The following is a 25582-nucleotide window of genomic DNA, read 5'->3' as shown; positions in this document are numbered from 1 at the left end:
ACACGATGGGTAGGTTTTTCTTTTTCTTTCAGAAATACATGCAAAAAAATTGTATCTGTTGGCATGGGAATAATACACCCAATTAGCACATAAGAGAAGTAAACCAAGGTTTATTACTAGAGTTTTCAGGAGCTGCAATTCATAAAGTAAAATATTAGTAACCAGCCACCACTGGGTTGCTCTCCTAAGGCAATAGAACTGGTAAACAAGAGTTTTCCATTAAAACTGGACATACACACTCTCTCTTTGGTCATATCCTTTATCCTTATTCATTTTTCCCACTATGTTAGTCTTCCCATTTTTCAGCACTTTTTGTTGGACTATTTAGCCTTCATTACTCTGCATTTTTTCCTTTGTCTAGTAAAGGTAAAGCAAAGAATGAATCTAAAATGAAGACAAAAACTAGATAAGAGAATGCAGACAGTCAAGAGTCAGAGGTGGGGGCTGTAGAAGGAGTGTCACTAGGTCAAGTAGGAGCCTGCAGGTACTTGCAGGTACTGCATAATCAGACTTCAGTATAAACCAGATGAGCAATTTAAAAAAATAGGTAATTGTCAACATATGAAAGTCTGCGTTAGAAATAACCCATTTACCAAAAGTTTTCCCAGCCAAAGCCCTTTGACACTTTGAAAACCTCCTGACCCCAGAAATCTGCCCCTTTCATCATCATTTTGGGATCTTTAGAGTCACTTCTCAGATTTGTTCTTTTCATTTGAATGAAGTCACCTTTTGTCATTACATATCATGTTTTCATACGAAAAGAGGCTGGCACTGACCTAAAACCTCTTCAAACTTAGAGATTATTAACACCTGGGATTTACAAGTGGCCTTAATTCATGAATTTTCCAGAGCTCAGAGCTTCTTAATACTTTTTAAAGATACATTTTATAGCTACATGGAAAACTTCATTGGGATCCAAAGTATTGTATATGTGCAAAAATAAAGATGTACTGAAAATTGGTACATAAATAGTGACCAGGTCACTTTTCATCCAAGTTTGGGATAATTTTGAGGTTAAAATGGACTAAAAATAAAAATTGTATGTTACAGAAATATTCATTTATTGGTCAACAAATGATTTTATAGGTCAAAGGACCTATAAAATAGTCCTATTCAAAAATTATTTTCACAACTAAAATACATTCTAAAAAATAAAAATGGCATAATTCATGTACAAGCACAATAACCAACTTCTTTATATTGATTATCTTAACATTAGAAAATAACATAAGCAGCATTATGATTTTTGGTAAATATTTGCATATATTAATCAGTTTTGTGGCCATCTCTCTCACTGATAGAATATAACTGGTATTTTTTATGAAGAATGTATTTTTTTTGCTTCAATGTGGTTTAAATATTTTAGATTTTTTCATAAAATTGCCTGCACTCTTCTTCAAAGTGAAATTTAGTGGTTAATAAATTTGAAATTGTGGCATCTTTAATTTACTCTTCTGCAGAGACTATAATATTTTGGGTTGACAAATACGGTCTTATGAGTGCAGTGCTATTTGGTAAGCTCAGAGTAGTTTCTGCTTAATGCAAAATATTTTCATTTCAATTGTTAAAATATTGAAATGAATAACTATTTCATACCAAATATTGTCATATCTACTCTTTTTCCTCCTGTCAGAGTACCTTTTTTGGCAAACATTTTATATAAGCTAAACTTAGCAAAAATGTTTTCTCTATTTATGACTCTTCAAAATTTTATTTACTGAATTTAGATGCTGCTCAATTTCATTCCATTCCAGAATATAAATTTATCTAGCTAAGAATAGTTTTATCAATGATTCTATCAACAAACACACATCTTTGAAAGTCAATTACACAGTTTTAAAATAAAATCTTGTACATGGTTTGTTTGAGTACTTATTCTCTTCAATTTATTCATTTATTCCTTTGCTTTGGTAGGAATCAATTAAAATGTTTTCCCTTTTGAAGACACTGTTTACTGTCATTATAATTCTTTAAAAGTTTCAAAAGCTGATATTTTTGGTCATTTCGTGACTATTTCTTGTCAGCCTCATTAGGTATAGTTTATAGTCAACCAAATTTACCAGTTTTAAGGGCAGGTTATGGTGCATGTTGACAAGTGTGTGCATTCATATAACCACAGCAACAATGAAAATGCAAAACGTTTTCCCTTTGGCTCGTTGAAACCAACTTCTCCTTCTCCTGCTTAGTCTCCTCCTGACAATCACTGAAACTCTGCCACTGTACTTTTGTCTTTTCTAGAATTTCATATAAATGGAATCATATACTATATAATCCTCAATATCTGGCTTGTATCACATAACATAATACTTTTAAGATTCGAAAGATTTTTTTATCTTTATCTTTTCATCTCTATCTTTGTTTCTTTGTATGTAATATGATTCCCCCTCCCTCCAACTTTTTTAAAGGTTTCATTATGATGTTCCTCCATGTGATTTTATTCATGTTTATTCTGCTTGAGATTGACTGAATTTCTTGGATCCATGGATTTGTAGTCCCATCAAATTTATAAAAACTTTTCCCATTATTTCTTCAGATATTTCCCAAGCCTTTGCCTTTTCTCCAATTATAGGTATGTTATATTGATTGATGTTGCCCAATATATCACTAACATACTTTTTTTTTTTCAGTCTTTTTCTCTCTATTCTTTACTTTGATATATGTGCCGCCGAAGTGAGCACTCTGTTCTTCACTTTGGATAGTTTCTATTATTTCTTCATCTTCAGTTTTTTAATTTAGTTTTGTTTTGTCTTGCTTTGTTTTGTCTTATGCATACAATCTGTCATTAATACTTACAGCGTGCAGAATTTTTTAACTTCAAGTATTTTATTTTTCATCTGTAAAATTTCCATTTCCGTGGTGTTTATGTTTTTTGTTTCTCTCACATGATGTTTGCACTTTCCTCTCCAAATTAGAAGTAACTATTTAACATTCTTTTCTGCTAATTCCATCATATCTTGCATTTCTGAGTCAGTTTCTGTTAACTGATTTCTCTTGTAGCTCGAGGTCATATTTTCCTCTACCACTGCAGGCCTGATAATTTTCATCTGGATGCTTAACCTTGCTAATTTGTTGAATTTTGTTGTGTTCTTTGAAAGTGTTGGACTTGGTTTTGTCATGCAGCTAAGTTACTTGCAAGCAGTATGATCTTTTTGAGGCCTGCTTGTACTTTTTGTTAGAGTGGCTCCTGAGCAGGCTGTGGTATAAGGCTAATTTAGCCATACAACTACGATGAAACCATTCTGATGTCACTGTATGATGCATTGTATTATAAAGACTCTCTGCTCTGGCTTGTGCGAATACAAACTATTTTTAGTTCTATGGGAACTCCTTGAATTGTTTAACCTACTAGTTAGTTCCTTAGCCTTATGGTGTTTCACCTTATGCATGTAAAGATAAGTAAGACAAAGGTTTAAGGAAACTCCCGTATAGATACATGAAGCCCTTTGTGCAGCAACTTTACCTCAAATCTTCTGCCTCACAAATTCTAGTCATTTCAATCTCCCCAAACTCTGATCACTTTATCTTCAGCTCAGAAAAACCACTGGATTCTGTTTGGATTCTCCCTCCCTATGCTGTAGCCTGGAAACTACCTTGCACCAGAAAGTTCAGGCAATTGTAGGACTCGTTTTGTTTATTTCTCTTTCCTTGTTTGTTTCCTACTGGGATCACAGGCCTTCACTGCCTATTGTCCAGTGTCCAAAAACACTGTTCCATATGTATGTTTTTCTGCCTTTCTTTAATTTCTATCAAAGGGTAATTCCTATAGCATGTAGTTACTTCACCATATGTAGGATCAGAGGTCCATTTAATGACTATTTTGATTAATGAATTCTAACTAATTAGAAAAAATGTAATCAAAATCTAGAAAACTCATTTTTAAAGTAGTATGATATTATTACAGTTGATAATGGGCAGCAAAGAGATAAATTTGGTACTGCCATGCTTAAGTTATCAATAGCAGCTGTATTTCTAAAACATTATATTTCACTTAATTGTATTTCACCCTGAGCTTATGTAAAGGTATTTAAAGTTTTGAGGACAATAGCTTAAATTTTCATTAGAATATCGGGCCTATTGCTTTTTAAAGGAATTTTAAAATAAAATTTTATTAAATTTATAATAACTTTTTAAGTTATAAAATTTATAAAAATTTATGAATTTTGTATACTCCATATTAATGTCAAACACATTTCTGGTCTTTAAGATTAAGCTGAACTCCAACCAAAGTTAATTTGCATATTAATATAAAATCAGTGATTTTATTATCAGTGTTAGACTTTCAACTGTACTTTACAATAATGTATTCACAATAATGCCCTATGTTTTATTTTTGGCAGATTTATTTCCAAAAGCTCTACTTTGATTCCATGAATTAAATGAAAAATATAAAAACCATTATTGGGATTAACCGATTTTTCTTTTTGAAGTATCTGAGGACAAGACATCATTTAACCAAGAGATTCTTCTAGGGGCGTCAACAAATAACTATTATCTTACTTTGGAGCTTAAAAAAAAAACACTTGAAACTGAAAACTCATTTAAAAAGTTTAGAACCATAGTCATTTTATCTAAATAAAAGGTCATGCCTCATAGAATAATACTTAAATGCAGTTTCTGCAACCGTGCTTGTTAAATTATCCCGTTCGGCCTTAGTTTCTATTTTTGTTTTGTTTTGAATAATTACTAAATTTTAAAGTAGGTACTGTCACTGATTCAGCAGCATGTATCTTATGTATCTTTAGTGTTCATGTCACAGATGACATCACTCTGTCTCCATGATGAATGATGAATATTATCAAACATTTTGTGCAAGTTGTATGTTAACTATCAACCTTCTTGGGAAACAGCAATTGAGCACTAAATTTTTAACATGCACATTGGTTTTTGAGCACATTTCTGTCAGCGTTGACGGTAAAATTAAAATATGTTGCTAACCATAAAATAAATAGTTGCGAAACTGTAAAATAATTGGTGAAACTTCTGTAGAAAAAATATTCAGCGCATGAACACTGCATGCAGGACTGCTCCGCCTATACCTTGAACGTATTTTATTTTATCCAAACCTACCCTCTGATTCTCCATGTTCCCCATAACCTTGTCTTCTGGCAGCTTAGTGGCTTTATGTATGTCACAGCTGTGGCCACAGCACATCTGTCTTGTGCACCAGGTAGCAGCAATGTTGAATATTTCTTCTTCTACTTCTGAGGCCAGAAATTCAGGTGTCCTTTACAATTGGTGTCTTGGTTGGTGTCTGTTATTTCAACATGCCATCTAGATACTACTTATTTCAGATTTTTCCATTTTTTAGAAACTAAATTGGTCCCACATCCTATTTTTGTATAGTTTAATTGAAACACAACTGTGCTTATTACACATTGGCTATGGCTGCTTCCTCGCTACAACAGAACATTTAAGCAGTTGAAACCAACACTGTGTATACTTACTATCTAACATTGTACAGAAAAACTTTGTTGACCTCTCGTTTAAAGCAAGGAGTTATACAGACTAATATACCTTATTTAGTAAAAGATCACTCTGGCAGTACTTTAGAAAATAAACTGAAGAAAGTAAGAGAGGATGTGAGTTGACCACTTCGTAGGATATAGAAATGGTCCAGGAGAAGGATGATGGAAGCCTGATTTGGGGCATAGGTCATGGGAACAGAAACAAGTAGATAGATGAATGAAATGTTTAAAGAGTATCAAAAACAGAATGGGTCAATGATATGGATATAGACATATATTCCTGTCTAGCAAAACTGGAAGGATGGCGTGCCATCTGTTATGATCGAGAAACCTGAAGGAGGGTGAGGGTTAGGGCAAACATAATGACAATGGCTTTGGACATGTTGACTGGATGAGTCTTTGTGATACCAAGGGAAAGATGCTAAGCTAGAAGTTTAATAAATATCTGGAACTCAGAGCTGAGGTCTGGGCTAAAGAGAAATTTTGGAGTTATTCATGTAGATATGACTACAAAGCTATTTTCTTGAACAAAACAACAATAAGTAAAATGATAAGAAATATTTACTGAGTGCCTACGATATGCCTATGATAATGTATTTTACATGTAATTTCATAGAATTTCAAAACCACCTTATGAGACAGATTCTTTCATTTTTCTTTTTTACAGATGAGAAAACTGAAGAGGGTTAAAATAACTTATCCTTGCTGCACACTTAGAAAGAGAATATAAAGAGTGAAAAGGACTTAGGTAGAGGATGATAGACTAAGTAGAGATTCTGCATTTAATGTTGCAGCTAGAAGAATTAGGAAGGGCCCTAGCAGTTTATTTGTTTGATTGGCTAAAACACAAACTAAAAGGTAGCTCATGGTGAATGGTTTAGAAATGTCAGGCCTGCCTTGGTTTAATGGAGAAGGGAGTCAACGACTTAGGAATACTGGAACGTTAGGGTGGATTTGTCATTTAAGACCCTTAGCAACTCTGAGAGAGTCCAGAAGACATTCCTTTCATCATGACTGTGAAAAGAGTCCTGGCACTCTTGAAGAGCCCTGTGATTGCTCATTTATGTAGACCATAGCTTACAATGGGAACTGAAGCTACTGACTTGAGAAACCTAAATGCAATGGGAGTAATTAGATTCCAGGGTGTCAGGAGACATGTGGCAGCATTCAACCAGCAAAGGCAAGGTAGGTGTGGTGACCATAATGTACAGCAGAGTTGAAGTAGCTGGTTTGATAGAATGGTGGAATAGTCTTTAGAAGACTCAATTTCAGTACAAGTTAGGTGGTAATATCCTGCAGGACTGGAGCAAGGTTCCCCAGAAGGATGTATATACTCTAGATCAGCATCTGATACATAATGCTGTTTCCCTCATATCCAGGATTCATATGTCTAGATGGGATTGACACCTATTACACTTTGTGATCCACTGGCAAAATTTTTGCCTGCTGTTCCTGTGACCGTATGTTCTGGTAGCCTAAAGGTCTTAGTGTTCCAGAGAGAAGAAAGCATCCACCAGGAGACACAACAATGATTCCACTGATCTGGAAGTTAAGACTGTCACTCTGCTACTTTGTACTCCTCATGCCTCTGAATCAAAAGGCAAAGAAAGCAGTTACTGTGCTAACTGGGGTGACTGATCCTGACAACCAAAGGGAAACAGGACTGCTTCTCTATAATGGAGGTAAGAAAGAGTATGTGTGGAATATAGGTGTTCCCTTAGGATATCTCTTGATACTACCATTCTCTGTGATTAAGGTCAATAGAAAACTAAAACAACCCAATCTAGGCAGGATTACTAATGGCCCATATCCTGCAGGAATGAAAGTTTAAGTCACTCCACCAGATAAAGAACCATGCTGAGCTGAGATGCCTGTTGAAAGCAAAGGGAATACAGAATGGCCAGTGGAAGAAAGTAGTTACAAATACCAACTATGATCATATGACTCGTTATAGTAACAAGGACTGTAATTGTCACGAGTATATCTTCCTTATTTGGTTATGAATATACTGGTATGCAAATATCTTTGTTTTCCTCCATCCATTACTCCTTTTTTATATAATGTAATATGTAAGATAATTGACTTTATATCATAGTACTTAAGTATTGTTAATTTTACATCATAGTATTTAAGTGATGGAATATTGAGGAGAAGAATAAAGATCACTCAAAGCTTTTCCTCCTCTCCTGGGGAAGGGCTTAGTGTGTTTTCAGTTGTACTGAGGACAGTTGTAACATGTTAGGCAGAACAATCACCTTGTTATTGCCTTTAATTGGAAATTAAGCATGGTTTAAAGAGATGTGCATGGTGCCATGTTGACAACAGGTGGACTCGTGATGATTAATTTTATGTGTTGACCTGACTGGGCTCTAGAGTGCCCAGATATTTGGTTAAAAATTATTCTGAGTGTGTGAGGGTTTTCCTGGATGAGATTAGCATTTGGATCAGTGGACTGAGTAAAGCAGATGGCTCTCCCTAATGTAGGTGGGCCTCATCTAATTAGTTGAATCTCTGGATAGAATAAAAAGCTGAATAAGGTAGAATTCTCTCTCTCTGGCTGTCTTCAAGCTTGGGCATTGATCTTCTCTGGCCTTTGGTCTCAGACTGGAAATTATATCACTGGTTTTCCTGGTTCTCAGGTTTTCAGACTTAGACTACAGCCATGCCATTTGCTCTTCTGAGTCTCCAGCTTGCTGACTACACATCTTGGAATTCTCAGTCTCCATACCTGCACAAACTCCCAGAGAGAGAGAGAGAGAGAGAGAGAGAGAGAGAGAGAGAGAGAGAGAGAGAGAGAGAGAATGTGTGTGTGTGTGTTGTTGTTGTTTCTCTGGAGAATTCAAACTAATACAGGGAAAACCAAGGCGAACTTGAAACATTTTGTCGTGCCAGAAAGTAAGAAGTGCTTATAAAAAAATAAAGCCATGTCAAAAGGACATAGGAGTCAGCCTGAAAGAGCTCTGAATGGCCAGAGCTGGAACAATTTGGACAACAAAATAAATGATGAATATTCAAGATTATCATCTGTAGAATAAATATCTACTAGTACATACTGATATAAATATATAATGTATAAATTAGTAAATGGAAGAAGAAGAGCAGCTCTTTATTATAAAACATTTCCAAGTAATATAAAAGGAATAAGGAAAATAGAAAATCAGCATTGGAACAGCAGAGTAATACTTTTTGCAGGCAAGATCTACTAAATGGCTGCTAAAATTAGTAAGCAAAAGTTTGAGAAGAAACAAGATATTTGCATAATTTCAAAGTATCTACCCAACATATTTATTAATTCCAAAGGGAAATACAATAACATTACACCGGAGAATTTAATCAAGTGATCAAGGTTAATTTCACCAGTAGTAAGACATGTTGACATTACGTACCACAGATCTGATGCACAGATCTGAAGAGCTCTGCGTCACTGCTGTGGTAATCTTGTAAAAAAAGTATACCCTCAATCTAACCATGAGGAAACATCAGAAAAACCCAAGTGGAGAAAAATTCTTCAAAATAACTAAGCAGTGCTCTTCAAAAGTGTCAAGGTCATAAAAGACAAAGAAAGACTGAGGAACCATCATAGATGAGAGAAGACTGAGACATGACAACTAAATGCAAAGTGTCAATCACAGATTGAGTTCTGAAGCAGAATCAGGAAATAGGTGAGAAAACTGGTGGAATCTAAAGAAAGTCTACAGTTTAGTTAACAGCACTGTGTTACTGTTAATTTCTTAGTTTCTATAATTCTGCTGTGGTTATGCAAGATATCGACATTAAAGGAAGCTGAGTGAAGGTTATACGAGAACTCTTATTAGATTTGCAACTTTTCTCCAAATCTAAAATTATATTGAAATAAAAGTTTAATAAAATTATACTTTAAATCTGGCAGCAGAAATTACACGGGGGTTCTGACAGGGATTTGGAGGTGAGAAAAATGGAGATACCTAGATAGAAATATTTTTCAAGAATTTTTTTCCTGAAGGGTAGAAGAGCTCTAAGATGGTAAACTGAAGGAGGAGTAAGATTGCTGGAGTTTGTTTTTAAGGTGGGAGCATTTTTAGTTTGTATTAATGTCCATGGGAATGAACAATCAAAGAAAGCAGTTTGGTAGCTACACTTTAAGTAAGGTTTGTTGCTGAGATTAAAGGGGGAGGTGAGCCGATGGAAGTTTGAGAGTGTGATGTTTGAAAGAGTAGTTTGAGAGAAGCAGGGTAAGTTGACCTGAGAAACACAGTAAGATTATGATGAGCCCATTTGATTTTGGCGATCATAAATTTATAGGAGGCTGAACTGCTATGGTTCATGACAATCTTGAGCAGACCTGATTACATAGGTCCTGTGTTGGAGAACAATCTTTTTGAATATATTCAGAGTTGGGACTGTATTATGTTGGTAAAGTAGAAGGGCAAGATTTTTAAGGCAGATTGAAACGTAGAAGGATAAAGGAATGTAAATGTTATTGTTTTTAAGCTGGACATAGAAAAAAGTGAAGAAAAGAAAGGGATAATGAATTAAGAGAATTCATGAATTAAAATGATGAAGCAAAATAGTCTTAGATGTGTGAGTTAACAATTTTATGGCATATGGGTCTGATGTACCCATCTCTGGAAGAGACAAGCTTGCCAACACTGGCTCAGGATTTGTTTTTTTCAGATCTGCTAAGACAGTAACAGATGATCATCTGTTCTCCATGTTCCTGTTATTTCTTTTCTCATTCTTTATCCCTATGTGTATGCCTTAAAAATAAACAGAACGAAACAAAACAAAAGAAAAAACTCTTTTTATTATTATTCTCTTGGACGTTCATGGACGAGTGAAAGTATATGAGTACTTTTAATCTATTATCATCACTTGAAAATAATGCCCTTCACTATTAACTCCCAAATAAATCTTATTATTTCTTTATTTCTCCTTTCTACTGACTTTTCCTAGTGGCTTGTGTCCTTGTGCATTTGATCTTATTCATTTATTTAAATATGTATGCATTTATTTATTGGAGTTCATATTTTGTTAAGCTTGATCTCTGTATATATTGAAGGTCTAAATTAGGAATATTTCCTCCAGAGAGGAATTATATTTCTTTCCTCCAGAATCTGGGAGTGAACTGATTTCTTCATCTTTAGTACCATAAAATTCATATCCCCAACTCTGATACAGACCTTAGGCTTTCTTGTGCCTTTATAGCACTGACACCATTATTCGTCCCAGAGTTACCCTGCCTTTTTGTGTTACTCATTGTTTACTGCTTCCTATTACATTTCAGCTTACGTTTTCTTTTTCCCTCCTATTCCCTTACGCTCCAGCAAGCCCAGTAATGTATTAAAATAGTCTGTTTTCATGTGTGCAGAATTGATTATGTTTTAGGAAAGGTCTATTCTAATGTCTATCTTGGGAAACTGGAGAACAAGAAGTCTGGTGGAATGATGTTCTTATTCATGAAATGAGGTGGGAACAGGAAAGTCATATGCTTTAGCGGAAAGTGGGCTTTGATAGCACGGCCAGCCAGACCAGGGTTCAAACCTTGGTTTTACTGCTTACTAGTTGAAAGACCTTCGACAAGTGACTTAAACTTGTTAAGCCTCAAATTATTCATGAACAAGATGAAAAAACTGAGTATGAGTTGCAGAGTTTTATATAGTCCTCCTACCACTCTGCAATGTATGATTAGTTATATACCCAGCAAATGATCTTCCCCTAAACCTGCCCTTCTAGCATGCCCTATCTCAGTGAATGGTATTGCCAGTGGGTGTGAAGTTCATATGGGTGCTAAGAGCTTGCTATATAATCACAAAGATTCCTTTAAGAGGTTTTAGTCCTAGAAACACACATAATTTCATTTATTCTCTTGGTTTGATTGCTTTTGCCTTAGTAGAATTGTGAGTGAAAGAAAACTCATAATTACAAATGCAGTTGGAATAAAAAAAAAATCAAACAAGTTAAGTCTCTAAGCAGATGGCAGATTTCCCTTTTTATTCTGGTACATTCTAGTATTAGGGCTCCACCAAACAATAATCAGACTTTCAACATTTCAGGAGAATGGTTAATTAGAAGTTCAAAATCAACTTTCAAAAAGCCATGTGCACAAGTTTGACCTGGCTCTGATACAAGAAGGGTTGGCGAGGTTAATAGTGGGAAAATGTCTAACCACTGCTTTTCTTCAATGAAGGTCTGCCTGGCCCAGGGCTGGAACGTCAAGGCCTCTGTCTAAAGCCAAAGAATCTATGACAAATAGCAGCTCACACCTGACAACAGTCAGGGTTTTAAACTCAACAGGGCAGGGATTTGAAATTCTGCCAATTCTCGCATTTTTTTGTGATTAGATGTATTTTGCAAGTTTATAAGGGGCTCCAACGTACAGTCATAGCTCCATGGCTCCTTGTAATTTGGTACTGCCCTTTTAGAACTGACTGTGGCTAAACCTCAATTAACCAGAACTTTCAAAAGTCCAAATCTCCAGTTAAATTGATTTTTACATAAATATGTCACTTGGAAGAAATGGGAAAAAGCGTACTCAATAATTGCAAAAGGAATGGATTTATTTGTGAGCTACTGTAACATAATGGCTAAGACCACCAACTCAAACTAGACTGCTTGATTTATGATCTTGCCTTTGTCCACTCATTAGCTGTGTGACCTTGGAGGAAGTTAATCTAGATGTGCCTCAGTTTACTTGGCTGTAAAATGCAAATAAAAATAGTATCTATTTCATAAAGTTGCTGAGAAGATTAAATGAGTTAATTTTACATCACAAGGGTGTTCATAACAGTGACTAGTGTGTAGAAAGCATTTAATAATTGTTATGTTATTATTTGCATTGTATAAATCATTTTATCCAACGTCCATCCATAACCTCACTGCAGTGAAAAACTGATGTTTAGGATGGTGCCTCCTTCTCCACAATTTTCAAATCTTTCAATCAGGAAAGATTCTTTTTCTTAAGTCTAATATTCATTATCTTCCCTTTCAAACCTTTTCTTCTTTTACTGTTTCCTATCACAGCAAGTGACACTACCATCTACTCAGTTGTCCAAGCCTGAAATCTAGAAATCGCTAATGATTTCCATGACAATTAATTACCACACCATTCCAATTCTACTTCTGAATTAAACCAGCCACATCGGACCATAAGCCCTGCTAAATCTCCTGTCCCAACTGCAGGCATAGAGATCTTTTGAAATGAAGGTTTAGTCATGTTCTTCCCTGCTTGAAATAAAACCTCAAATCCTCAGGAGTCAAGAGCCCCTCTCCTATATTGTGAGTACCTCTTGTTCTTCTCCCCTGGATTTCAATAGAATGGAGATGGAGAAGAGAAGAAAAGAGAAAAAGAATAGAAAATAGATAGGAAGTCAAAATGAAATAGGAAGGGACAAAAGAGAAAAACAGTGTGGTGGAACATTTGGGTGAGGAGGCAAGAAGCTAGTGAGATGATTTATGCAGCACATGCTGCAATGTGGGGAAATAACCCTTTGAACTGTGTGCATAGCCCCATGAGGTCAAAATATTGGACAATTTCCCCACAAGAGATGTATACAAATTCCTTTCAGCTTAGAAACAATCTGGATTTTCTCCTGGATTGTCTGATGTAAATGCCCCTTCTCCTTGGGAAGGGAGTAGGTAGAGAGTATTACAGTAATGGGAGGAGATGGCTGAGAATGGCGTTTCACATAAAAGAAGACAAGAGTTGTCATCTTTAGAGTAAGTCTTATCTTACTTCAATAGCTTTCTTCATTAATTACCATCCACATCTCCTCATCACCAAGAGAACCAAGCATCAGAATAGATGCTTCTACTCTGATTATCCACTCTAATATAACATCACCAGTGTTTACATTTTATTTTAACAACTAGTTATCTCTCACTGGAAGAAGAGTAGAAATGAAATCAACAAAATTAACATTTCTTTGATCTTTTCTAGCATCAGTTACTTCCAGGGATAGTTTTCAGAACAGCAGATATGATCCTATTATAATAATAAGAGGAGGAGGAGGAAGAGAAAGAGAAAAAAGAAAAACAATAACAAGAAGGATGACAAGGAGGAAATCGTTCCTTCAATAACACGTATACAAAACATAAATTAAGTGCAGTTCTGACAAGGAGTATGTGTCAACTAGTCTCTGATCTCCCAGAGAAAATTTGATTTCATTATTATTTCTATAGAATGTGAAAGTGTGTGCTCTGTACATTGCAGGTGCCTGCATCTTGTGGATAATTGATTATCTAGGAGTCAACTGCATAGTCACATGGTACATTCTCCCACAACGAGAACATCGTATCCCTTTTCATACTGGCCTTGAAAGTTGGATAAATTCAGAGGACCATCAATTCACTTTTCATTGCCCTAAATAATACTGTGTGTGTTTAAATAATAGAAAGTTAGCATAATGACAAATTTCCTATGCAAGAGACATCAGTGTTGTTCCTCCATTTATACAGAATAAGTTTGACGTGAACGTACAGTGACATTGCAAATACTGTCACTTTCCCATTCTGGCCAGTGTCATCATTTTGTTACGGTTGGCATAATAAGGAATTTTAAGATGACCCCAATCCACTAACCAAGGGAAGAATCTCTAGAGCGAGAAAAGATGAAAGTGGGGGTGGAGGGGGAAAATTCCTACTGTTCTTTTTATGATTCTGTTTCTTATTTGCCATTTTGTTGCCATAGCAGCACTGACTTAGTAAAGCAATATGGTGACAGGTTATATCATTCCTTTTGAAATTCCTCAGAAAAGTTAAGTGGCTTGCTCACTGTATATGATTGATGAGTGGAGAAGAGGATTATATTGAAATATATGTCATTTTAAAATCCTCTACGTTAGTGTTTTTCAACTTATCAGCTGCAAACCACTGGACAGCTAGAGCAAAATTTTAAAAGAATCCTCAAATCTTTGTGTGTGTACATTTTCTTGATCCACAAGTTAAAAGATACTACAATTATCACTATCATCATGCAGGAGGTCTGCAAAATTGGTTGACACTTAAATGGAGTACTCTTCTTGCTAAAAAAAAATTAAATAAATAAAATAAATAAAAAGAAACCATGACTATATTTGTGGTTTTCATATTTTGGGGTTTCACAGATCAATATCAATATTATTCATTATATGTTTTTAGGATTTAAAATTATAGTATTTAAAACTGAATAAGTTTAGTTTATGGAAAACTCACTTCATGTTTCTTTCCCTCCAAAATCAGCAAAACTGTTACTTACCATGGGCCAGCACTGGTGTGAAAAATGGCGTTTGGGAACCCTGCTTCTCACCATGCCATGTAAAAGAAAGGAAGAGTTCGATGGTCCCTATAAGTTGTTAGGATGTGTTTCAGGAAGAGAAATATATACATATGAGGATCCTATATCCAACTGAGCGGACTCTGTCCCGGCATCACTTGTTAGTGCTTATAGCCAGCGATCAATTACTAAATTCAGCTCTGAGAATTGCCACCTCCAAGTGTCGCCATAGAAATAGTAGCTCACAAATAGCTTATGTTCTTCCTAACGTAGAAAAAATTCATCCTTGTGAGTTGTGAAGGAAAGAGAAGAAATAAGCTCTCACATTTTGCCTGCTCTTCTTAATCTTTCATTTTGCATGGGCTAGCCAAGGAGTGTTATAATTACCTTGGGTTAGTTAAAAAATCAATCTGGGCTTTAGAAAAAAATGTGGTAAACATTGACAGGCTGGCTGATTCATTCAACAAACATTTGCAGAGCACCTAACATATGCCAGACACCATATAAAAAATATGAAATTAAAAACAAATAATCTGTCATGAAAACACACGGAAACTATATCTAATCTAGCATAGAGATAACGTCTGAGCTAAATCTCGATAACTTAATAGGGATGAGGCAGAAGACTCTGTCATCTCAACGATAGCTGATCTTTGTATATATCTACCATCTTGAAATGAAACTAGACCCTGACCTGTCATACGGGGTATTTACCTGTCAGGAGAAATGTTTGCCCTGCTGTTGCCTTATAAGACCTTTTCTTCTCAGCTAAATGAGTAACATAAACAAGGACAGGACAACAGAGATAATCCTGCGGTAAAATACTCACATACATGTGGCCAGGCAAAGGGCCAATGCTAATCACATCCTCCAGCACCTGCATACCCTCAGCTGGGGGGCTCAGTTCTCAAAGAGAAATTCACATACAGCATGTCAGCACTTTGCTGTCTGCCTGGGGACAAGGCTATCTAGGAACCTGCCTGACTGTTTCCCACATGCTATGAAGCCTGCTTCTCAACATTTACATAGTTTTCTGATACTGTAGTCTCAAACTGTAGCACAAGAGAATCCTTCAAAATCTGGGCTAGGAGGTAGGCTGAAATCCAAACACTTCTTAAAGTTAAAAGGAGGCACCTGTGTGACACTCAGAGACATATGTGAAGAGGAGGGTCTCCTGTCAAACAAAGTCCACCTTCAAGGCTTAATTCAAAAACAAGCAACCTGTACAGTTCCAAAGACCCCATGCTTACAAGGTCCCTCATGCTGGGTTCTGGGCTCTACTGTCACATTCTTGAATTATTAATAATTTTTAACAAGGACACATGAACATATTTTCATTTTGCACTGGGATCCACCAATTATACAGTTGGTTCTGACTACTTTCCCCACCAAGGGGGAAATGGGGAGCCCAGACAAGGACATGGAGTCTAATAGGAGCAGCTGAAATGGAAGAGTGGATATAAAACAGAGACAAATAAAAGTAACAGTGCAATTTTATATTTGTAAAGAAATCTTGCATTGTTTGCTAAGCCAGGAGCCATAATTTTAATTTCCCAAGCCATTATGAAGTTCGCAACTCTGAAATACCCATTTTATTTTATTGCTCTGTGGACCTTACACAGCCCTTTTTGTTTCTTTAGTCTAAAAGAGCGTCCCCAAAGACACGAGTCAACAGAACCATGTAAAAATGTACCACACAGTGGTCAAAGCCGCAGGCAGCACTGAATTGCCTTCTCTGAACTTTTCACTCCACGTCCCAAATGGCGAGAGATCACTGTCATCTTGCATCTGTCTTTCCCTTTACAACCTCAACTACCATTCTTCTCAACAAAGTTTAAGTTAGTAGTGATGCTACTATCAGTCTTTCTTGGTAAATATGTTTTGCATCACTAGCACCTTGATTTATTTTCATCAGAGTCGGATACATAATTTGTGGGGCCCAGGGCAGAATGAACATGTGGGCCCCTTCTTCAAAACTGAGTAAGAATTTCAAGGCAGCAACAGTAATAACACTAAATCATACATTGAATCCTTGTGAGTGTGGTTTATGTGGCTACACAGGTTGACCATCCATGAAGCTAGCCCTAATGCTCAAATGGCCATGTACCCATTTCTTAACCATTAATGTTAAGTTTTTCCTTAATCTATTTAGTTACTATAAATCACTGACTAATTTAGCCTTAGATTAAGAACATTTCCCCTGGAGCTGGGCATATGTTCCTCTTCCCCTAAGTTACATGTTATCTGGTGGCAAGGATTCATGAATAAAACTAGGCTTCTTTCAGGTAGAAATGAGAGAGGCATGGCTGCTGAGTAGCCAACAGTACCCACTACACCATATATCCATGACTCTCAAGGAGTAGCTCTTCTTCAGAAGCTCCCTTGATGCAAGCTTTGCTTTCATAGAGCCTTGAAGAGTTACTCAAATCATTCCTACTCAAATCTGCCTACTCTCAATTCCTAGGCTCCCAAGCACTTCAAACTCCCTGCTGCCAACCTTTCCTGCAGGCACATGCATGGGTGAGAAGATGATTCCTGTCCTCCTGATGATTATCTAATTGAGGAACACAATTAATAGACTGTAAAATACACACAAATATTAGATAATAGAAAAAAGTCATGAAAATACCACTAATTAAAATCCACATGTTAGTGCTAAAAGTTTATTCAAGTATTCAATTAACAAGGGCTGGGAAGAATCTTCAATAGGAGTTTAGGAGAAATGGATTTTTAACTGGGGGAAGTGGTCAGAGTTGAGTGGTATGAAGTGCATTTTAGAGCAGAAGACAGAGATTCACAATCCATAGTGGTAGAATTCTAATATAGCAAGGTTTGGTAGTAGAGTGAATACTTTTCAAGTGACAAATAGGTTTATTTGGCCTGAGCAGACTGTACAAGTCACTCGAAAATGTCAGTGGTGAAAGGAAAAAAATCATGCAGCAGAAAGTCATTACTAGGAAATCAGATTCAATACAAAATGCAACAGTACAGTTTAGAAAGATATACGCAAACTATGATTTTTCATACCTATAAGAAAATAGAGTCCTTTGCTCCTGTTACTCCCTTCAAAACATTCGATCTTTTTTCATCTGGCCAAAATCCTGTTCATCCCTTAAGATCAAGCTTGCTCAGGCCCTATCACTGCTAAGAAGTCTCCCTTGAACCTTCCTCACTCTCCAGGACCTCTCGTCCCAGTTGAAAGAAATTAAGGGATTGCTCCTTCTTCATGATCTCAGGATACCTGTGACCTTGTATTGGAATGATCTATTGCAATATCTCTCATTCACCAGACTATAAACTCCTTGATGCCAGAAACTCTTTCTTATTCCTTTTTATAAACTCTGTGCCCCAATAACTGATCAAGTTATCATGTATCAACATGTAACGGGTACTCAGGAATGCTTATTGAAAGTGATATGATTAGACTATATAAAGAAACAAGAACTTTTAATAATCTGTATGTATAATGGCAAAAGAATGTTCAGAATAAAAGAGAATAATATACATAAAAACTAGATTTTTTTTACAGTATTTGATAGATGATCTGAAGGGGGCATTAGATTGGATATGGATGAATAGGAAAAGGATGTCAAAGATCACTTCAAGATTCCTTTCCTTGAGATCTGGAATAACATACAATAGAGCCTCTTAACCTACCCTCAGTGATAATGAGACAAGTCAGTACAATGACAGAATTTTGTAGTCAACCTTCTTCATCTCTGTCAGTTCCTTTATCTTAGCATTACCTCAAAGGCTTTGAGCCCCAGTATTTCAATGTTTATTTTTCTGTTCTCTGAAAATCTTTGAAATTGATAGTTTATTCCAGTTATTATATATTACATAGTCAATAAATATTTATTGGATGCCTATGGGCCCTCAATTCAGTAATGAGTAAAATTAAGTAAGATGAGAAATTACTTTCAGTTTTTGTATGGCACGATTTGTAAATAGTCACAGCATCAGATGAATGAATAATACAGAACCCATATAACACCCACATCTCCAAATTACTAGTGGGCAAGCAAAGGCAAGAACTCAGAAGGATAGCTGGAAGGCGTCTTCTCCAGTAGTGTTTAAAAAATGCTTTTACAGGACAGTAGTAAAGTTAAAAGTTTTCCTGATCCTCCTTCACACTTAATTTTGCCATTTGGTCTTTCCCTTCATGCTAACTTCTGTGTTGATTTGTGCTGGATTTCAGTGTATGTGTGTGTGTGTGTGTGTGTGTGCGCGCGCGCGCGCACGTGCGCGTGCATGTTAAAATCTAAAAAAAAAATTACTCTTGACAAGTAACAGCAATGTGAAGGGAATTAGAAAGTAAAAAAGTCACTGACTTCTCCTGTTTTGTTTAGTTGGATTTTCTTTTAGTGAGGCTTTCTTGTTAACTTTTCCTCTCCTTCCACACTTAAAACCAGTAAATGAAATCCAACATCATTAGGCAATAACTTACCTTAGTTAAGGCTGGACAATATAATCACAATTTCAATGTTCTGGGTAGATGTTTAGTGGTAGTAATGAAAAAATCCAAGTACTTGAAAAATATGAGAAAAAAAGGTCCTAAATCTATTCTCCAAGTTATGTTAGGAGTATAAGATAAGACTGCCATATTAAGAACAAGGCAATAACACATTTAGGTACGAATAGATAATATGTGCAAATTATAATAACTCTAAATATGTTTCTCATATTTAAGAAACTCAAATATGTTGTTCATATGCTTAAAATCTCAGTATAAGTTTAATTGGTTAAATTTGATTAGAAATTAAAAAAAAACTTTTAAGACATACTTTGAATTTCAATGATCTTCTGTAAAGAAATAACAGCATTCATATTCGGGGTTTGGTGGAGAATATCTTCTGCAAGCGGCTCCAGCTGCAAGAACAGTAGATAATAATATAAGCAAATATAATGACTTTACAGTAAGTCTGACAGAAGCAAAGCAAATTGAAACAACCTAAAAAAAAAGGCTTGCTCCAAGAACTAGTCCACATTTTGCTGAAATCGGTTCTAAAAGTGTAGCCAGTTTTATTTTCTGTTTGGTACCGTATAATTGAATTCCAAAGGGCTTTTCAATTGGTCACAAGACTAATCTACGAAGTCCCTGAAGCAGGTGCATGTCTGTGTATTATTCACTAACAATCTGAGTTATTTGTGTAATTTTTGTAGGTTACTCACAAACCAAATTCCATCGTGTCTGTATATGCAGCTGGGCTCTGCAAAGGAAACCTCAGGACAGTTATAGTAGACAGAATGTGGGCAGTCTATTATCCATAGTTTCGCAGTATTTTTATATCTAACCATCTTATACTTTTAGACATTTCACATAGAAAACTGTAAGCTACAGCTGCTCTTATTTAATTGCTCTTGAATATGTGGTAAATGTTCAAATAAAACTAAAGGTAAAATAACTACATTTTCATTTAACTTCTACTGTATTCATAACTATGCAGATGTCCATGTGGAAGCACAGGACAAATTCCTGTCTTGTAAAGCTATCATGATCCTGGAATTACACTGATTTTTCAAGGAGAAGCTCAGCAAACATTGCTTTGCAAAAAATGAAGATGAACTTTAAATAATTTATGAAGTGTTTTGGTAGAACTAAATCTGATGATGCATCCCTGGGAATATCTTGGTGAGGAAGCCTGGTGTGTAGCAACACAAACTGCATAGCCAGAGCACTTGCAAACAGAATAAGCTGTTCAGCTCTTGTGACCCAGAAAGCAAGGAAAGTCATAGTAACAAAGAGATTAAGAAAAAAAGAGTTTTCTTAGAAAATTTAAAGTTAGTGGTCTACAAACTGATGGTCAAACTATCACATGGCATGAAGGGTAACCGATATCACTAGACGTTACACCAGAGCATGAACTCATCTATGTCTCTTGGTCTGTAGAAAAAAACTAAAAACTCAGGGATTCCAAGTTTCCATAACATATGTGAGTGAATCTTCCCCCCAGGGTCTTTCTGAATTGATTATTCTATACTTCAATCATGGAATCTGAAACAATAGCACCTTTCTTCCAGATGCCATAGGATAACAGACTAGCTCAAGGATATTTATACATGAGTAAATTCACTAAATATAACTTTCTGGAGTGTTTTTCTTAGCTGCTAAAGGAAAACCTTTAAAACATCAAAAGATTTATTTGCAATACAGTTTGGCGAGAGGGAAAAACAATAACACTGTGTCAGTGAAAAGTTCTGAATTTTAAACTCTTAAAATTTGTTAAAATCATTTTTTAAAAAAATTTGGTATTTTGGAAAGTGTCTTCAAGAATATGTTATATCCTAGTGACACCCCCTTAACTCAGAGAAACTACTGAATCATAAATGGAAGGATACTTGGAAAACTCTTAAGAATTAGACAGGGTTGACCTACCTTCTACATAAATAACCTTTCCTTTCATGTCTGTCTCAGAACAGAGAATATTTTTAATAGAAATCAGGTAGATTTTGAAACATCGCTCTATGTTTAAATATTTAAGAACAAAAGCACAAGGTATTATCAGCGTACTTAGCTCTTCAAAAACTTTCCTGTGACTTTAGGGTAAAAATGCTGACAAATAGAAGGGTTCTGGCTACTAGAAAGAAAACCACAGACAGGTCATTAATGTAAAAACCTCAGTTCTAGAACTCTCTATTAAAATCTCTGGGCCAAGACTTGGGTTATGTAGAAAGTAAACACGATTCAGGTTGTTGAAGGTGAAAAATACAAACAACCCTAAACCTCCAATTTGGAACCGTTAGATTCGATAAAGTTGCGTCTACTTATAAAAGCAACCTAGAGAATTAAGGTAATTACATTGATAATTTAAGTCTCCCAAACCATTTCCCTGCATGTTTTAAATGAACGTCATTTGGAGGATTTAACCTTCAGTAAATTGCCCCAATTTGTTTCATTTTGAGGGTATATACACAGAGCTGAATTCAGAAAATTCTCAATGTAGGTTCTTTACTTTTTTCTCAGGTAACTCTGCAGAGAAGGCAATGGGTAATATTCTAAGTTGGCAAGAAAGCAAGAAGAATTTAGAGTCTGTTTTCATAAAATTAAAATCTTATATAAAGGGACCACAGAATTGAGTTGTCTTTTCTAGAGTTTGTTGATTTAATCATTCACAATTATAAGCACTAAAAGCATCGTATTGAAGCATCTATTTAATAAATATTTATGAGTATGGGTCATTATTAGTAATCTAATAACTAACTGTAATGAAATAATATTAAATAAGTAGTCATTTTTTATAAATTTGGAGCAAACATAAGAATATGAAATAAAGCTGGATTGTGTATTTATTTTGGCCGATAAGATAGAGCAAAAACATTGGCTATTGAGGCTAATTGGCATTATAAATTATTAAAAGATAAATAAGGAAGTAGTTTGTGTGAACCAGAGAACTTTTGCATGCCAAAGTTATAGTAAGATAAAGCACGTGCAAAAGCAGGAAATGTCATGTACCCATCATGCCATCTTTGTTGTGCAATTCCATCAAATAATAATAATAATCAAGGAGTTAAAAGATAAACTAGGTAATTTAAACACATCTCTTGACACAGAAAGTGCTCATTTAGCTTTATCATATCTAAAGTTTAACTGCAACCATTACAGCAATTCATACAAATTTTCAGACTCAGTGTTAGGGAAATTAATTTTTCTACATCTTTTACAGAAACTGGCAACACTGCATTGATACAAATCAGATGTTTAAGTTGAACATAGTATGTGATTTCTAAGTACCACAGTTATTTTAAAACACTATGAAAATTGTGGCCATTATTATATTGTGAATAGGTAATTTTCACATTCTTTAGAATTAGATCATTTAAATCATCAAAAATCATTTCAGTTGGCTAGGATGCATTTATGGAAATAGGCAGGGAATATCCTTGGAGAAGCACTTGAGTAAGAGCTTTAAAATTTATTCTGTACTTATGAGACATGAAAATCAACTCTATTATATTAATGAATCAGAACCAATAGAAAATAAACAGAGACTTTGCAAATATGACAGGTATATCAGGATAGATATATACGTCAATCAAGCAAATACTCCTGTTGGCATTTATATTATGTTTTCCAAATATGCCAAGTATTTTCACACTTCTAAAACTTTATTTATTCTGTTCCCTTTGATTTCTATTTTCTCCATCCTTCTTTGAATTGGTGATGATACCTTACTAAAGCATTCAAGGACCAGCACGATTATTGCCTGCTTTGTCAAATCTTTCCTAAAATTCTCTGATAGAGGAAATCGCTTCTACCTGTGTCTCTTTTCCACACAAATACTCTTGTTTACTAAACACATTATATTGTATTCAGCTATGTCTGCCATCCTGTACTTTGCTGTGAGCCATTTAAAAGTGAAGCTAGAGTCTGGTTTACAATAGGCACTTTTTAAAAATGTTGAATGAATGGAGGACGGATTAATTGAAAGAACATGAAAAGGTAGCCTTTATCCTGTACTCTGTAGCTAATAGACCTAAGTGAAATGGGTTCTCCCTCCTTCAGTACCTGCTGTAATCAGGACATGATTTTAGAGATGAAATACTAGGAAGAACAGTGATAATTCATTTTTAAATCAATATAAGCGACTTTAAATTGATGTTTTAATTGATTTTTAAGTTTTAATTTTTAAATTGATCAATTGTGTTAAACTTAATTCTAATAATGTATATACCAATAATTTTGTATATATTTTCTACATACACAACTACATAATCTATGAATAATAAGATATTTATTTTCCTCCAATCTTTGTATTTGTTTCTTTTCTTATCCTATTGCACTGTTATGACCATCAGTACAATGTTAAAATGAAGCAGTAAGTGAGCATCTTTGTCTTGCTTTTGCTTTCAAAGAAAAATCTCCATATTTCAGCTGTAAATCTGATGTATACTACAACATTGTTTGTAGGTAAGCTTTATCAAGTTAATAAATTTTTCTTTTATTTCATTTTCCAAAAATAGTTAATCAAAATTGTATGTTTAATTTATCAACTGATGTTTAAACATTTATTGAAATGGTTATATTTTTTCTTGATTTTCTTAATGTGGTGAATTAAAATGACTAACAGTTTAAGATTGGTATTTTTTATTCCTTAAATTATTGGTAGAATTCCCTGATGAAGCTATTTGGGGGTCTAATATTTTCTCTTGGCAATTTTTTTATTATTAAAAATTATTGGGGTGACATTGATCAACAAAATCCAATACATTTCAAGTGTACAATTCAACAGTAAGTTATATGTGTATATTGCATTGTGTTCACTGCCCATAGTTAGATATCTTTCTGTCACCACATATTTGACTCTTTTTACCCCTATCTACTTCCACCTCACCTTCCCTCTGATAACCACTGTCCACTGTTCATGTCCATGAGTCTCTATATGTCATGTTTGTTTGTTGCTTTTAGATTTATATTCCACATATGAGTAATATCATGTTGTTTTCAGCTTTTTCTATCTGACTTATTTCAATCAGCATGATTACCTAAAGATCCATCCATGTTGTTGCAAATGGCAGTATTTCATCTCTTCTTATACCTGAGTAATATTCTATTGTATATAGCTACCATATTTTTTTTATCCAATCAGGTATTGTAGGACACTTCAGTTGCTTCCATGTCCTGGCTATTGTGAATAATGCTGCTATGAGCATCAGTGTGCATTATATCTTTTTGGATAAATGTTTTCAAGTGTTTTTGGGTAAATATCCAATAGAGGAATTGCTGGATCATATGGTAGTTCAATTCTTAGTTTTTTGAGAAAAACTCCATACTGTTTTCCATAGTGGCTGTACCAATTTGCATTCTCACCAGCAGTAAATGAGGGGTCTTTTTTCTCCACATCCTCGCTAACATTTGGTATTACTTGTCCTGTTGATAACAGCCATTCTAACAGAAGTGAGATGGTATCTTATTGTGGTTTTAATTTGCATTTCCCTAATAACTAGTGAAGCGGAGCATCCTTTCATATGTTTGTTGGCCATCTGCATGTCTTCTTGGGAGAAATGTCTGTTCAGGTCCTCTTCCCATTTTTTAATTGGATTGATTTTTTGTTGTTATGGAGTTGTATAAGTTCTCTGTACATTTTGGATATTAGGCCTTTATCGGTGGCACTGCTCGAGAATATATTTTCCCATTCAGATGGTTGTCTCTTCGCCTCGTTGACAGTTTCTTTTGCTGTGCAGAAGCTTTTAAGTTTGATATAGTCTCATTCATTTATTATTGCTTGACTATGAGGTCAAATTCATAAAATCCTCTTTGAGTCCAAGGTCCATGAGTTTAGTTACTATATTTTCTCCCACGCAATTTATTGTTTCAGGTCTTACATTCAGGTCCTTAATCCAGTTTGAGTTAATTTTGGTGTGTGGTGATAGACAACAGGCTATTTTCATTCTTTTACAGGTGGTTTTCCAGTTTTCCCAGTATCATTTATTGAAGAGACTTTCCTTTCTCCATTGTATTTTTCTGGCTCCTCTGTCAAAACTATTTGCCCATATTAACGGGGGTTTACTACTGGACCCTCAATTCTGTTCCACTAGTCTGTGTATCTGTTTTTCTGTCACTACCATACTGTTTTGATTATTGTCGCTTTGTTGTATATTTGAAGTAAGGCAGAGTGATAACTTTGGTCTCCTCCCTACCCCAACTCCCGCCTCAGGGATGCTTTGGCATTTAGAGTCTTTTGTGCTTCCATACAAATAATGATTTTTTGTTCTATTACTTTAAAAAAGTGCCAATGGGGATTGCATTAAATCTGTATAATGCTTTAGGTAATAAGGTCATTTTAACTATGTTGATTATTCCAATCCAAGAACATAGAATATCTTTTCATTTCTTCAATTTCTTTTAATAGAGTCTTATAGTTTTCATTGTATAGGTCTTTCACATGTT

General features: G+C 35.1%; 1 protein-coding gene across 23 annotated transcripts in view; it reads right to left on the bottom strand.

The window, feature by feature from the left end:
* The window catches only part of HDAC9 (histone deacetylase 9), an 829181-nt gene that overhangs the window by 26237 nt on the left and 777362 nt on the right, over positions 1 to 25582 (bottom strand). For all 23 annotated transcript variants that reach the window (XM_039862468.1, XM_039862469.1, XM_039862470.1 and 20 more), the window contains one exon: positions 19479 to 19563. In XM_039862468.1, coding sequence (XP_039718402.1) covers positions 19479 to 19563 — 85 coding nt within the window. The remainder of the gene's footprint in view (positions 1 to 19478; positions 19564 to 25582) is intronic.

The sequence above is a fragment of the Pteropus medius genome, unplaced genomic scaffold (genome assembly GCF_902729225.1).
Source record: "Pteropus medius unplaced genomic scaffold, Ma_sr-lr_union100, whole genome shotgun sequence".
Classification (NCBI taxonomy): domain Eukaryota; kingdom Metazoa; phylum Chordata; class Mammalia; order Chiroptera; family Pteropodidae; genus Pteropus; species Pteropus medius.
This window is presented reverse-complemented; position numbering and strand designations above follow the sequence as displayed.